Source organism: Hyposmocoma kahamanoa, unplaced genomic scaffold (assembly GCF_003589595.1).
Source record: "Hyposmocoma kahamanoa isolate Upper Pololo Valley unplaced genomic scaffold, ASM358959v1 99879, whole genome shotgun sequence".
Taxonomy (NCBI): domain Eukaryota; kingdom Metazoa; phylum Arthropoda; class Insecta; order Lepidoptera; family Cosmopterigidae; genus Hyposmocoma; species Hyposmocoma kahamanoa.
This window is the reverse complement of record NW_020656077.1, coordinates 5,585,619-5,602,209: the sequence shown is the minus strand read 5'-3', so window position 1 is coordinate 5,602,209 and position 16,591 is coordinate 5,585,619. Positions and strand designations below refer to the sequence as shown.

General features: G+C 37.7%; 1 protein-coding gene across 1 annotated transcript in view; it reads left to right on the top strand.

Annotated features, from left to right (window-relative positions):
• The window catches only part of LOC113239395 (mothers against decapentaplegic homolog 4), a 32,329-nt gene that overhangs the window by 3,300 nt on the left and 12,438 nt on the right, over window positions 1–16,591 (top strand). Inside the window, exons 2-8 of the mRNA XM_026476384.1 lie at window positions 1,480–1,718; window positions 3,656–3,830; window positions 10,083–10,292; window positions 10,418–10,981; window positions 11,794–11,913; window positions 12,443–12,550; window positions 16,070–16,174. Coding sequence (XP_026332169.1) covers window positions 1,482–1,718; window positions 3,656–3,830; window positions 10,083–10,292; window positions 10,418–10,981; window positions 11,794–11,913; window positions 12,443–12,550; window positions 16,070–16,174 — 1,519 coding nt within the window. The 5' untranslated portion in view covers window positions 1,480–1,481. The remainder of the gene's footprint in view (window positions 1–1,479; window positions 1,719–3,655; window positions 3,831–10,082; window positions 10,293–10,417; window positions 10,982–11,793; window positions 11,914–12,442; window positions 12,551–16,069; window positions 16,175–16,591) is intronic.

Sequence of the window (16,591 nt, the reverse complement as noted above, 5' to 3'; positions counted from 1 at the left end):
GGCTAACCTGGCTTGAATTTGGTCTACGTGGTGGCCCGCGCGACGACCGGTAAGTTTATTGAGGGGAATTTAAATGTTGTTGCGTAATAAATAGAATTCAGATTCGCCATTAATGTACACGTACGTACATGAAGGCGTGGTTACTGGGCGGTCGCTGCGCGGCGGCCGCGCGAAAACTTTCTTCTCGTGTAACTGGGCGCTCAAGCTTGACGTGGTCTTGACCTTGTACTTACACGAACTTATGATAACTGTTTTTGATAAAAAACTGATATAAAAAATCTGAACAGTAGAGTCTCTGGGTAATATTAATACCATGTAGTTTTTATTTACAAGTATTTGCAACAATCGCGAAGACCTAAGAACTCGATATATTTGCAAAAATCTTCAATTTTATTGAAAAAAAAAGACAATTAAAAAGAAATCTAATATTTCAAATAATTTAATTATATAAACATGACTAATGTAAAGTTAAAGATACACATATTGCCTAGTTCGATGGCTTACTAAATGTCCAGGAGCGGGGTGCAGGCGGAGTGCGAGGGGTCAAAGTGTAAAGACTTTTTTACTGTAGCCAGAAGTCCCATGTCTTCAAGGCTACACAATTAGTTATTTTTGTATACACTAGGCGCACAGGTCAATATAGTACTTCCGAGAAAAGGGATTGGCTTATTTACCTCAAAGTCAATAAGCATATTATACTCATTATCAATATCAAGCTGGGTTAGGTAATAAGGCCTTAGCTTTTGTTGTTTGGCTGTAACAACATTTCTCTCGATGCTACGATAAAAAAAATCTTATTTATTGTGTATGGTGATTCAAGTGTGCGAAATAAATTCAGAATTACGTCATCATTATCATCACCGCATTACACGCTGGGCAATCCAATGCAGTTTGGTGACTTTACTTACGTCCAAGGGTTGTGAGCCTTCTTCAAGGTGCATGTTGCTAAGAAGCGTTCACAAATGTATTTAACGTAGAAATTATAATCATAGGTACAAGCCACAACAGGGATTCGAACCGTTGACCGCTCGTGGCATTGCAATGTCATATGACGGATATTGTCATAAGTATTTGCATTGTGTGGTGTTTGTTCAGGATAATACAGTCTAAAGTCCCGAACTATATAGTCTTGTCTTATTGAAATTGACGGTAAGAACACTTGACACAAGAACCTAGACAGAATGCCGTGGTTGGTAGTGAAAATTGGATTGCATTCGTATTCAGATATGTTTGGCCTGAACTGTGGCTCTGACTTCTCTTTAGGGATGAAAATGGAATAATTAGGGAAGACTTGTATACGAGACGGAAATATCGCTAGTTCATTGTAGTCGGCCAGACTGACAAGTCGTGTATTTCCAATGTACTTGGTTCTTTTTTACGAAAACTATGGAAGTCAATTACAATGACTGGTTCAGATACAGTAAGTTTCCTGAATTTGATAAACAGGCGTTTCCAAATGTAATTCATTTTACTTTTCAGTCATGAACACAACAGCCCCGACGTCGGCGGATGCGTGCCTCAGCATCGTTCACTCTTTGATGTGCCACCGGCAAGGTGGTGAGAGTGAGGGGTTCTCCAAGCGCGCCATAGAGTCCTTGGTAAAGAAGTTGAAGGAGAAACGCGATGAGCTGGACTCTTTGATAACTGCTATCACGACAAATGGCGCGCATCCCAGTAAATGCGTCACTATTCAGCGGACATTGGACGGGAGGTTGCAAGTTAGTATACAAAATATTGTCAACATTATACTGACATCTTTATATATGAGAGTATACCAAGTAATTTTAATTAGGAATCCTGGTACGGCACAAAACGAGCAATATATTAAGATATATATAGATATGTACTTCAGTTTGTATGTTTAATTAATGTAACCTTTAATGTATTTATCAGATTTAGTAGGTCTTCATATTCTTTTCATTGCTAGGCCTTTTACTTTTTTAATGATAAAACGAATAAACGCTGGGGTACAGACGCGACACTTAGTTACAATTCTGTATCCGGCCTACATGTGTCATCGACGCATCCAAAGATTACATAGTGGATTATCCAAAATAGTTTTTTACTCTTAATATGCGTTCAAGATCTACATGTGGAGGGAAAATGTAAAAATGTAAAAATAAACTAAGGAAATACTTGTTACAGCGAATCGCTGTGGATGAATAAACCATTAGTGGTTTTTTGAGCTACAGCTGCATGTATGTAATAAACCATTGTAAAATGTATTAAATAAATGAAAAAAAAAAAAAAAAAAAAATTCATTTGCAATTACATTGTGCATATTGGACCAAAAAAGTTATTAGACGTTTCTGTCATTACCATTTCTTGTTATATGTTTTTATACTTCTCTAAATATGTATAAATGTTTAGATTTAAAAGACGCTGAATATTGGGCATGACCACTGGTTGTACTAAATCATCGTTCCACGCTGAATGATAAAAGTAGATTTGAAAATAGAATTTTCTAGTGAATAATTCACATGGCTGTTGGGGATTATTATCATTTTAAAAATATTCAATTTTTTTGCGCAAACAAACTCCAAGTTAACATTTTTCGTAAATCTTAAATTTGTGCTGACGAGTATTCTCTTTGTTTTGTTCGTGTATCGAATTAAATTAATAGTATGCGTAATAGTTTCATTTCTAAATCATGATTAAAACCAGTACCTTAGACAATGTTCACAAAACTTTTAAACAATCGTTTCGAACGCCTAAACCTGATTAGGCTATCGTAGTGGATCACGGCCTAAAGATCTTATGGAAGGACAAAACAGTGACAAAAGTGGCATGATGATGACGCTTGCATGACACTTTTATATTATCGGACGAATTGTGAACATTGAAGAAGGAAGTGACATATTAGAAAGGGTTCTCTGTCTCGAAGTGTGAGCTAGCGGGTCATCCGACCTTAGCAGAGGTGGTAAAGAAGGGCTACTAAAGTTAGTTTCGTCATTTTGGCTAGGGACCAAAAGGACTTGCTGCCTCCTGGAAAAGAGGCAAGTTTGGCCCATACACGGCGCAAATGGTCGAGCTTGGTCCTGCGTAACACGCTTTTGCACATCTTGGCGGCGTTATTGAATTCTTTCTTCAGGTTCCGAAAATTCGGAGCTTTGTGTAGTCAAGCGTCTGCCCAAGCTTGGTACGCGGACTGTTTTTGTTCTTCAGCACGACTACAGTCAGCGCTAAATCGTGGGTTCATTGGGTACATCCAAGTGTGGTATGTAATACTCTTGACACAAACGCAAGACCTCGACTACAGCATCAGTACAGCTCGACGAGTCTCATGAAGAAAACCAAGCCTGTCAGGGATATGAAGCAAAAAAACGGCGCATTTCGTCCCAATCTGCTAACCTGCTTCGCCACATCCCTCTCATACCACTCACGCCTTGATCGTGTGGGGAGTGTACTGATATAGCTTTTTCCAGACAATTTCGGAGGTACCCAGTGGGTCATCCACAACCACTGAGTATCGGTCTGGATACGTATAAATGACAATATAACCTTATTGCTTTCATTCAGTCATTTTTTTTACTTACAAAACGTAGTTGCCATATTCCAATTCCAAATTTTTTAATTTACGACAGTATTTGGTTTTATTTGCGATATATGTGGATGATGGTACGTATATGTAACACACCATTGTTTCTTCCACCAGGTGGCAGGCCGCAAAGGTTTCCCACATGTGATCTATGCGCGCATTTGGCGCTGGCCGGATCTTCACAAGAACGAACTCAAGCATGTCAAATTCTGCCAGTTCGCGTTCGACTTGAAGTGCGACTCCGTCTGCGTCAACCCTTATCACTACGAGAGGGTTGTCTCGCCAGGGATTGGTACGTAGAGAAATTGTGTAGTCAGTAAAAATGGAAGTAAATAATCTCAGTACAGAGTACTAAAAAAACCGACCTCAAAAGTACGTGGAATAACATCTATTTGCCAATTTCTATTGAAATATCCCCTAGTTCACCGCTATACAGGACTTGACACAAGAGATAATAAAAATCGGTTCTCACTACTCAAAGTATATTGAGAGAGAAAAACGCCTTGAATTGGAGAATAGCAAAACCAACCATTAAAATAGTTGCTCCTCAAGTAAAATTTAGGCGCTATTTATAAAAATGAATGTTCATGCGTGATCATCCTTAGAGGTAGATGATTTTCTTCAAAATGAAATGGGACCACTATGGAGGTACCCTCTTTCCAACAAAAAAGAATCATGAAAATCGGTTCACAAATACCGGAGCTATCGCGTAACATACATACAAAAAAAACATATAGTCGAATTGAGAACCTTCTCCTTTTTTGAAGTCGGCTAATTAATTTGCTACTGTGCAAAATAGCTGCGCTCGTGTTATATTTTATTAATTTTATGCGGAGGGCGGGTGAGAAAATTATCTGCAAGAAAGAAATATTCAACACAAGCACAGCCATTATGCAGCGTAGCTATTTTGCATGATTTAACCTTCACTGGGCTCGCGGAGTAGCAAATTAATTTACTTCCATTTTTATTAAGACGGACTTCCGCGAAGTAACGTCGAATCTATTAATCAATTGTATAGTCGTCAGCATTAATCGCTACGTTATCATAACTACACTGGATTTAACAGAGATGTTATTAGAGTCCTAGAACTTTTGTTTAAGGGAACTTGTGAGATTGGCACGGTATTTCCGCATCAAATACAAATGGTTTTAAAAAAAAAAATTTTCGATGCCTCGATAAAGTTATCAAGGTACATTTGGGGAATACTTGTTAGAAGAAAAAGGCGCGAAATATTTCAAGACCGTTTGTTATGGAATGGGTGGTAAACACATCCTGTGTGTTCGGCGTGATTGGTTTATGTAGACTCGAGTTACCAAGTCGGTTTTATCCACCGGATCATATTTTTATTACTGAAATACGACTACCATACGTCGTTTCGTGTATCTTAACGATATAGGGAACTTGAATGGGAATGCAATGTTTCATGTACTTCTATACTATCGTCGTGTAGTTTCGCACATTAATTACATCAAGGCCGAAATAACTTTTTTTATAAAAAAAAGACCTCAACAATTTGTGGGACCACATCTATTTGCCAAATTTGATCGAAATTGGTTAACGGAAAATGGGTGAAATCCAATAAACTAATTTGCCACCCTTAGAAGTGGAATATTTTCTTCAAATTTGAATGGGACCACTATTGAGGAACCCCCTTTCCAACAAAAAAGAATCATCGAAATCCATGAATATAAACGTCGGAGTTATCGCTTAATATACATACACCCAAAAAATATACAGTCCAATTGGGGACCTCTTTTTTTGAAGTCTGTTAAAAAGCGGAACTGCCCACATCCAGTACTTGTGACATGAGTAGTCAAGAATAAAAAAACTTTCCTCCTGACAAAACATCTCACAAACGCTTACGGCTAAAGAGTCGCGATTATTGTGAAATTGCTTATGAATGTTTAATCGTATTAAACCGCACTAAATAACACTATACAGAATTTTGAAAACAGTGGCACATCTAGTATCAGTAGAGTTCCTTGTGAAATAGTTCGTCCAGAGAAGTACTGCCACCTTACCTACTTCTACCGCCAAGCATTACTGCGCTCCGGTTTGGAAGGGCAAGGGGGCTGGTGAAATTACAGGCACATGGGACTTTCAAACTTACGTTTCATGGTGACGGGCAATGTGACAGTGCCCCTCAAGTCTTTGCCATTTAAAGCTCTCAGTGGCACTGCGACTGTATGGAAAGGCGTGTTGCTTTCCACCAAGCACACAACTCGACGGTCCTGTCGTAACTTTGTATCATAAAAAAAGAATGTAGAAAATGTAACTTATCTAATTATTACCTCATTGAACGTTTAAAGGAGATCTACTTGAAACAATGAAAGTTATTAAATGGTGAATGTGTCAACTATTAATTCGAGAACTCACAAACAATGTCCAAAATAATTTCTGTGTGCCTTATTGCTTAATGAAAACAATGCGCAATGATTTTTGTTTCTCTCTTTTTTTATTAGCTTCCACCAGCACTCGCAATTCATCTTTATTAACTAACATTTTCATAATGACTAATATTGGCCAAATGATAGATAGGTTAATAAGTCTCGTGTGCCTATAATTTCACCTGCACTGCACCCTTAGTATATAAATATACTCGATGGGCTCACCATACTATGGGCTCTGCCGTAACACAAAACCATGTTATTGTCGCGACAGTCGCGAACACCAAATGAATGCCGGGGCATCTTCGTAATTTCTTTTCTTATCCGTCAGCACTCACATATATCGACCCCACCTGCGAAAAGTATCGTATGTCCAAAGTGCCAAACTGAGAAATGCTAGTTAAGTGTTAAGCTCATTTCAGAGAATTCAGATCTTTAAAACGCTCCTCTGTAAACTTGGCAATTTCGACATACGATACTTTACGTAGGAGGAGTCGATATAATACAAACACTACACAACGCGAGAGGTAACGTGACATCAACAAACCAACGCTTGATTCTTAAAGCAAACTTGAAAGCGAGTTTTGAATCTCCGCGGCACTCCCCGCGCGCCATTCTCGGACCCAGCGCGCGGAGTTCGGCTGGATTTGGATCGTTTTTCTATCTTTCTGTTTTATAATTGTTTAAAAGAAAAAAATAAATATACTGTACTGAAGTTTATTTAGGTTCTAGTTAATAGAGGACATGCTTGTTTGTGGCACACAAATGAGCGATCGCGTCTAAGTGCGTTCACCTGCGTTCGTTTGTGTGCGTGACTTGCATTGTAAAGCGGCGGCCGCATCATGCGTGCGTACGATATTCATTGAGGTTTTTTAGTTTCAAGCGTCTCGTTTACTTGTAATTGAAGAAAAATTATAATATTTGCGTATGAGAAAGTTTAGATTCCGTAAATGCATGAAAACAACTTCTCAATATCTCCTTAATTATCAGGTTCAAGGGCAAGGGCCCATACAAGAAAATAATGGTAATAATGGGAAGGATACGTGGTTCAACTTTCTTTAAGGGTCTTACAACATTTATTATACATAGTCTTCTCTACAACAGTCGCTATCAACAGCTCCATAGACTCAAGTTGTCTAACGAGTCTAAAAGAAACCCTCCACATTATAAAAAGTTGCAGTCTTCAACACATGTCGAATCGTCCAAAGGCTCATGTAGAAAGAAGAAAACGAAATAGATTCACATCACAACAGATCCTCAACATCAGTATACAACATAAGCTGCGTTCTCATGGCTTTGGTCTTTAAATTTTAACCACATTTACAAGCCAAAGAGCTGAGAAAAGAGAAATAATTATAATTGTGTATTTTAGTGTAGATTAGATCTCATATCCTAGAAAATACAGATGTGTAAATAATTACTAAGATGCATAATTCTAAACACAACGGCATCCACATCATTATCTATCTTCAATATAGTATTTATTACTGAACACAACAAATTATATCTATTTACGAGTATATAACATTACGCAACCATTTACTCAACACTTAGCCTTTAGCACCAGGTAGTTGATAATCGCGATTATCTATTCTCAGTTGCTTTTGTAATATCTGCATAATGGAATAGACAGCTTCTTCAACATCAGTGCGCGTATTTAGGTCACACTGTTTATATATATTTGTATGTCTGATACATGCCGCGGTCTGTTTAAAATCCGGATACCGACCTACTTCCATTGATTAGGTCGTAGAACCTCTTACCTGTTACACCTTTCCGCATAAAAAATATTTTATTTAGCCATTTTCAGTTATGGGTCGGTATCACTGCCGAAATCACATCAAAGCACGTTTGAGTGATTTTTGTTAAACCCCTTTTTTCTCTCGGTTTTAAGGTTTTAAACGTATGAGTAAAAATAACGTCAACAATTATAAAATCACACAAATATTGAAGTGAAATCTAACAAAAAACTATATTTACGGTCAACGAATGAGTTTGCGGTAACACTAATGATTTTCTCATAAACCCAAATGAAGAATCTCTTTACTTTTTAACCGACTTCAAAAAAATAAGGAGTTTCTCAATTCGACTGTATGTTTTTTTTTGTATGAATGTTACGCGATAATTGCGGTATTTGTGAACCGATTTTGATGATTCTTTTTTGTTGGAAAGAGGGTACCTCCATAGTGGTCCCATTTAATTTTGAAGAAAATCATCCGCCTCCAAGGGTGGCTGTTCACGCATGAAGATTCATTTTTATAAATATCGCCTAAATTTTATTATAAGGAGCAATTATTAATTAATTATTTTAATGGTTGATTTTGCTATTCTCTAATTCAAGGCGTTTTCCTCGCAATATACTTTGAGTAGTGAGCACCGATTTTTATTATCTCCAGTGTCAAGTTCCGTATAGTGGCGAACTACGGGATGAGTTTGCGCACTTGGCAACTTGGCGAACTTGGCAAATAGATGTAATTCCACGTACTTTTGAGGTTGGTTTTTTTAGTACTCTGTACTGAGATTATTGCTTTACTGAGTCCAAGGCAGTTAACGTATCGGGCAAAGCCGTCTCAAAGGCGACAGTAGTATTTCATATTTGAGCTAACTTATGCTTATAAAGATCTGGTGTATAGTTTACATGACATTCAAAAGGATAATAATAATAACGCACACACTCAACACAGCCCCGCACTAGGGAAACCCTGTGTCACGGGTGCCATGGATACACACATAGGCAACCACAAATTACGCCCAAATTCACGAGAGAAATAAATGTAGGCCGTACAAATATTTCTCCCGGCCCGGGAATCGAACCTGAGACCTCTGCGTGGCTGTCCGGCATGGTAACCGTTCGGCCATGGAGATAGTTGCCTAAGTATTTGGCACCAATATTCACCAAATACTTTGATGTGGCTACCAAAGTTGCGGTGGATAATAAATTCAAAACAAGTACCTCAACGTAGTCACTTATCGAGTCAGAAATGTGTCGGATAGTTATAGTGAAATGTAGCGCACTCCGTTTTGTAGAGAAAAGGCACGCCTACATTTTGGTGTCATTAAACCTGACCCTGTTCGCGTCTCTTCAATTGGAAACCGATATCAGGCGTACAGGACCTTTTTGCTGTTGGTATGGTATTCTGAAATATAAGTAGCCACCACTGTTCTGTCCTTTGGATATTAAAAATGTCGGACACCAGCAGCAGGTTATTAAAGTGCAGCAAAAACGTGTAACGGAGAGGACAGATCCCGGAGGTGCATTACTCTTACTGGACAAGACGATTGACCTGTCCCTCAGAAAATCGCTTATTCATGTTCCGAAGCCAATAGGAATTCTGTAAGCTGGAAACTAGTTAAAAGATCTTATCAAATTATTAGTGTCGTTTTCATTAATGTTATCTTTTAAACCACACTTATAATTTACACTAATGAAATTTGAATACATTTGTGATTCTCAATGCGTAAAATATTACAGAACATTGTGACAAGTGCTTGGATTTTGAAGTTCTCTTTGTCTAATTGATGTACAATAAAGTTTATACGACATTTAGATATATGACATTACATGAATGATAAAAATTTTGTTCCAAGCACTGAAATTGGTATTTAAGTTGGTTTCTTCCAGGTTCGCTCACTATGAACACTGACAGCATACCTTTCTCGCGTGTGTTAAAGGTGAAGATGATGCGGTATTTACTTTTGCTATCAGGCGGTTTCCAGTTGAGGTTACACTAATGATACGAAAAATGTGAACACATTTTAAATGCCCAAGAAACATTTTTGTTTATTATAAACTGGAAAGTTCTGTGTGTAAAATATTCGACGTAAAAGTTGTTCAAGATAACTTCGATGAGAGAAATTGTGGTTTCCACGTCATTTTTTATTCCTTATTTCATTAACTAGAGAAGACGTGAACCGGGTGTCATGAATGAGACATTACCCAGTTTTAAAAATTTTATATATTACTATAGCACAGCAAAGTTATTATCTAGATGCGTTTCCTAGACTAAGTAAACAACTAATCATTTTAAATAAATATTTTGTAGCAAAGTCATTGAAAGGGACAAATTTTTTGACGTCTTTCGAAAATGACTCTTATATTCATTTGCCAAACGTGTACAACGCTACAAAAATGTCGTGTCTCAATTCCCTGATTCCAGATCTCTCTGGGCTCACGCTGCAATCAGGGTCTAGCAGACTTGTCAAAGACGAATATACTGCCGGGATCAGTGGCAATGGCATGGAAATGGACACAGGCGAGATGGTCACTATTCAGCATCACGCCACTAGTCCGCGTCATCACCACTCCACCATACCTCACCACCACCAACAATTCCAACCCACAAACATTATCATCAATCAGGCCCAAAGTAAGATATTTTTATTATACTCGTGTAATTCCTGTTTATTTCTTTTTCATTAGGTCAAGTGATTTTTATTTTTTATTTGCGATGCATGCTAATTTTTTTTTTTGCATTTTCTCGTTTGTTATTAGCGCCGGAAGGCGTTTCGAACATGTTTTCGCCGACACATGGACCACGGGCTCCCATAAGGCCGCCGGGAGCCCAGTCGCAAATGGGGCATTCGCCTGCTGGACCACAATTGATGACTAATCACCCTGCCGGCAATCATATGTCAGGCACATCACAGACGGGCCCTGGTACGCCACTAATGGGACCCGGTACACCACAGATTGGTCCAGGTACACCTCAAATGGGTCCGGCTACGCCTCAGATGGGTCCGGGTACGCCTCAGATGGGTCCGGGTACACCTCAGATGGGTCCAGGTACACCACAAATGGGACCAGGTACTCCTCAGATGGTTCCGGGTACGCCACAGATGGGAACAAGCGTGCCGCAGATGGCTTCGCCACGTATGGCCTCAGCGCCAAATCAGATGTCACCGGGGACGCCCCAGATGCCAACTATAACTCAAGGGATGCCGATGTCGTCTCCGCAGCAACTGGCGATGGCCCAGCAAAGAGCTATAGCACCTAAACTAGAGCCTCCAGATACAATGGACGCGCGAGCGATGTGGCTGCCTAAAAGAATGAACCATTGTAAGCTTATAATTTTATTTTGCACCTATATTGTAGTGCACACTTATACTTATGCTTGCGTAATCGCATGTTTATTTGTGTGAATATATACCTTAAATGACGGCTGGTCACGTGCTGCGTAGTAGTTTTCATGTAGAAAAATGATTCAACTATTCACAATACAGCAGGACATGAGATTATATTAAGGGCGCCTTCAGATTAGACGCTGATAGAATTCTGTGGTCACTACTAATTTTCATATAATATCTACTCTGTAAAAGTATCGCGTGAGTGGCGCTGCAACTGCGCTCCTAAATATTGTATGAAAACAAGAAGTGGCGCGGTTGCGTCACTGCAGCGGTTCTACAAGCGTCTAATTTGAAGGCGCTCAATTCACTAAACACAATCACAAAAGTAATAAAACCAATTAACAGGGACATAGCCATAAGTTTTACTATGTGATTGGAACTCACTCGGCTAAGCTGTACTGTTGACAAGGAGTTACTACGCTGGGTTTCAGTGGGCCATTGCTGAGTTAGGTAAGGACGCGAGCGTGCTTGTAGGTGACACGATAAAACATTTAGAATCCGAGAATAATTGTAATACTATCGAAATACATTGGTTAGTTGCTTATATTTGCCAAATATGACAAATAAGATCTTCAATAAGTATATTCACCGCGCTTGTCCTACCACGAGTGGATATATATAAGTCATGTTTTGGCCATGCTTTGTGGATATATTTGTAATATGGGAAGATAGCTGCGAAAAGCTAACACGGCTACCGAACGTCAATTACAACATACAAGTTGGTCAAATCACAATATGTTTCAGCTGCAATGCCTGTGAATATGTCGCCGGGTGGTACGACACCGCTCATAGATAGTAACAACTCCACTTTCTTCACAACAGAGCAGACTGCCACTGACACACAAATGACGCAAACTATGCCAAGTAAGAACGTCTATTTGAACGCCTTATATTATTCCGACACATGAATTTTTATGATCTTGTCATTATCTGAGATCGCAATAGGCGGTGTATTTTACCTAAACATCTAGTAATACGTATAGAGTGGATAACACCTCCCTCAGAAAAAAAGACAAAAAATCAAAACAAAATAGATTTTTACTTACAATTATAAAATATCTACCGTAGTAAATTAATTGCTAATTACACATCAAAAATATAGAACAAAATACATCGGTACTATAATTCCGGGATTTCAGATGGTAGTATTATCCATATGTCTATGAGTATTGCTTCTTTGAACTTAAGGTAAAAGCTTTCTGTAATTGTATATATTGTGGAAAATACTCCCTGTAATAGTACATATCTTCGGTCACAACAAGAATAACTGCTAAGTTTACGTTTGTAGAATCGGCAACGTTAATATACAATAATAACCGGGGATTGGCATTTCCACGTTTACAATGCGATTCAAACGTTATTCTCTGAGAAATTAAAGAACACTTTATTGCAGCCGGTACAATCTGTGGGTCCCCACAGCCAGGCGATACAACCCAACAGAATGGTTTTGCCGCCACGAGTCCCGCGCCGCAGCCTAGTCCACGCACCCAGCACCAACAAGGTAAACATTACCGTATCCTTAGTGTAATATCTGTAGTTTAACTTGAAACCATAAACTCGAGTGTTTTACTACTGTACTTGGAGTAGATATGAGCGCCGATAATAGACTACGCTTCCGTACTGTGTATGCGTAGTGAAAATGGCGACGCCAGAAAATGAGTTTTCTAAGATTTTTTTTTAAATTAAATGTAAACTCGCATTTGACTTCCATATCACCTGATGGAAAGTCACGATGAGGTCGACGATGGAGCGTGCACACCTAAATAATACTTATTCACTTTCGCCTTGAAAATACCCGTTATGACGTTCAGGGAACAAGTCTGCAGGCAGGGAATTCCATTCCATAGCCGTTCACCATATAAATGTGGAAGCGTATCGCTTCGTGCGAATCTTTGGAATATCCACAACATAGAGGTGGAACCATATACGGAATTTTCAAATACGGAAGCGTGCGCGTGCGTATGATCGGAGCACCTGATCGAACTGAACGGCGCGCCGATTGCATTTGTCGGGTGCGGCGGTGCGCCAGCGCGGCGCTCATATCTAACTTGGAGGTATCGTAACTTTGTGACCAGTACCGTTTACTAAACGAAAATAGCGCTTTTTCTACATTTTATTTTATTTTCATAAACTTTTTCCCTAAAGTTGATTTGTTGTTTAGTGACGATGTTGGTTTTAATTTGCTGTATTTAATTAAGACCCTACAATATTAAGAACACCATATTTAATTTATGTTTAGTCTTAACATAATTATTCAAATGATTTCAGTAGAATTTAAATCAAATAAAATTTTAGATGAAATTTAAACAAACCAAATATAACAATTTTGTTCCTTTAAAAACACTTCGTCACACGTTTAATCTACAAATGGTGATTGATTGCCTTATAAATCAAAGACATCAAAACATACACTTTACAGTGTTCTATTTGACAAACCGACAACCCGTTGTGATTTCCAAAATAACTAATAATGAATTAATTGATTTTAATAAAGGTGGTCATTATTACAATAGCAGATAATGTAATGCATTATTCTTACGCAATGTATAATTCATTATAGAACAACAATCTAAACTGCTGTGGTTATACTGCTATTCCGCTGTTGCGGCTTCGCGATTGCGTTGCGCGAACTAACGAGTATGCAATAGCCAAATAGCTGTGAGTGAGAAATCGTGCTACTTAAAATGGTTGGACGATGCTACGATTTGTAAATCTTACGACTATATTCTTTCAGTGCACGACATACAGTTCTTTTTCTCATTTTAAATTTTATTGTTACCTATTATCTTATTGTTATAAGTAATGTTTGGTTTCTTGGTTAATGGCTATAGTCAACAACAATAGCGTTATTGGAACAGTAACAGATTTGTTTTCATTGCGTTAATGCCATTATCCGCTATTGAGCCGCAAATAACAGATTACACAATCAGTGTTGCCGTGGTGATGCCAGGGACCTTGAGTTGAAAATCACATTTCGTTACCTGAAATCACATTTCGTTATTTTGATCGAAAAATCATATTACAAAATTGAAGACTACGTGTTAGATAAAGATGTATGGAAGGACGACACGGCTCCAGAATCCACTCAAATTTGATTCAAAGTGTATTCCATAGCATTTAAGTTATTTGAAAAGAGCAATCTCTAGAGTTTCTTGCTCGTTCTTATCTGGGAGGTCAGCGTAGTGAACGAGCAGTAGCTTAAATGCGACGTTTTCAAGTGTAAATTTATTTTACCTATGGAATAAATAATCTTTGACTTTGAAAAATTACATTTATGTGTGCAAAAGTTATAGATAAAAAAAATAAAATTGAGTTATTTTGTTGTCCTATTTGGGTGTGTTCGTAAACTATTTAGCATTTACATTAAAAAATATAGTTTAATTTCCTAAAAAGTTACGAAAATTGCCTTAAAAAGAAAAATATCTTACATATTATGTGGGAAGATCAAACGTTACGAAAAATTTAAGAAATGTAACCATCTGGCAAAACACTACACTGTGACAAACAGCCGTTATTGACATGGCTAGATTTTAAACCTCTACCTAGAATCGAAACCCTTGGTGTTCTACAAGGACGTGTCTTAACATCGATTCTGTTCCTACTTTATACAAATAACATTATAAGCAAAACAAATTATTAGTCTATATTATTCGCTAACGACATATTTATTATCGTAATTTCTTGTATACAATCGACAAGATCAAATGTGGTTACAATCAAATAACATAATAATCTGGATAATGAATCTAAACGTACTGTATAATGTATATATGTTACCGGAAATATATGAAATCTAGGAATTGTATACAAATCCTAGGAAATGTATACAATTCCGAAGATATCTAGGAAATGTATAAAATATTGTTTCAAAAACTATTTGTTACATAAATGTCCTAGAAAATGTGTACAATTCCTAGGAATTGTATATAATTCCAATATCGTATTAGGAAATGTATAAAAATAATGCTTTCTGTAATAAAACACGTTATTAAAATGAGAATAATATTTTTTATTAAAGCACTCATTGCCCAGAGGGACTTCCGCTTTTGTATAAAAGAACCTAACTTAATCTAAATAATCCGATTCGTTTCTGCCCAGAGGGACTTCCGCGTTTGTATAAAAAAAAACCTAACTTAACCTAAATAGCCCAATTCGTTTCTGCCCAGAGGGACTTTCGCGTTTGTATAAAAAAAACCTACCTTAACCTAAACAATCCGATTCGTTTCTGCCCAGAGGGACTGCGACGCGCGTACGGACTGACTGTTAAGCAATACCCTCCCCTCGCCCCGCTATCCCCGCGTACCCATTGAAATCTCAAATGTTTTACATTTCCGATTGCTATTTAGGAAATGTATAGATTTCCTAGGAAATGTGTCTAATATAATTTATTTTACACATTTCCGTGCGATTTTAGGAATTACATACATTTCCTAGAAATTGTATACAATGACGGATTACATACATTTCCGGTAACATATACATATATGTATATAAAACAATAGTTTCAATAAGTATACAATTTTTGAAGTGTCACATACAACATTCCTTATGTAACAATGTATCAAGGACAAAAATGGATAACTTGTGTCAAAAATATTGTATGCTAGAATCAGCTAGGATCAATAAAATTGCGATTGGTTCTGATCTGGTTGTTTCGAGTAATTGTAAAAATTGCGTTGCAAATGATTTATTTTTACATGTTATTATTTTTATTATTATACAGTCCATACTACGTTTCTGTTTTAATGGGTAAAATTACAGCTGACTGAAACCAAGCTTTTGCCGCACAAACCTAACGGAACAAGATCCGTCCTTGTATAGATTGATGTGCTGCCGTCTATACCACGTCAGAGTTACACTTTAAAGATCTGTGCCTATTCTCGCCTTTTAGGTTAGATTAATTTCGTGAATTAGTTTAATTAAAATATTTCTGTGGTACTGGATATATAGAAAGTGGCAAAGTTTGCGGCCAGACAATGTACTTTAGGAATGTATTTGCTAAATTGAGCGGATGTTACAGGAACATGGACTGGTAACAATACATTGACATACACACAAAGCTTGGCGCCACCACCCGCCGCGCCCCCGGTTTCTGTCGACGCTCCTTCCCACCATCATCATTACTGTGAGTCTACATTTAATTAATTAATTTGTTTATTAAACACATAATGGTACAATAGGCGGACTTAATGCTAAAAGCGTTCTCTGACTGGTAAGTCAGCATTCGAGGAAAACGCAATGCACGAACGCGGCAAATTAAACAAAATGTTATATTAATTATGTAATAATAACATAATCGTCATCATATACAGCCTGACTTCACCCACTGCTGGGTATATTCCTCCCAAGTTTATGTGCCACTCCCCACGATCCCATGCTAATATCAGATGTACGAAAACTGTGTGTTGAGGTTAAAAGTAAATTTATTCAGCGAACGACTAAGATATCAAGTAAAACATTTGTACGAAGTTAGTACGGAGCTTGGTACTTTATTTCCAGAAAAATTTAACCAGTCTCAAATTTTTTGCTACATATAAGCATG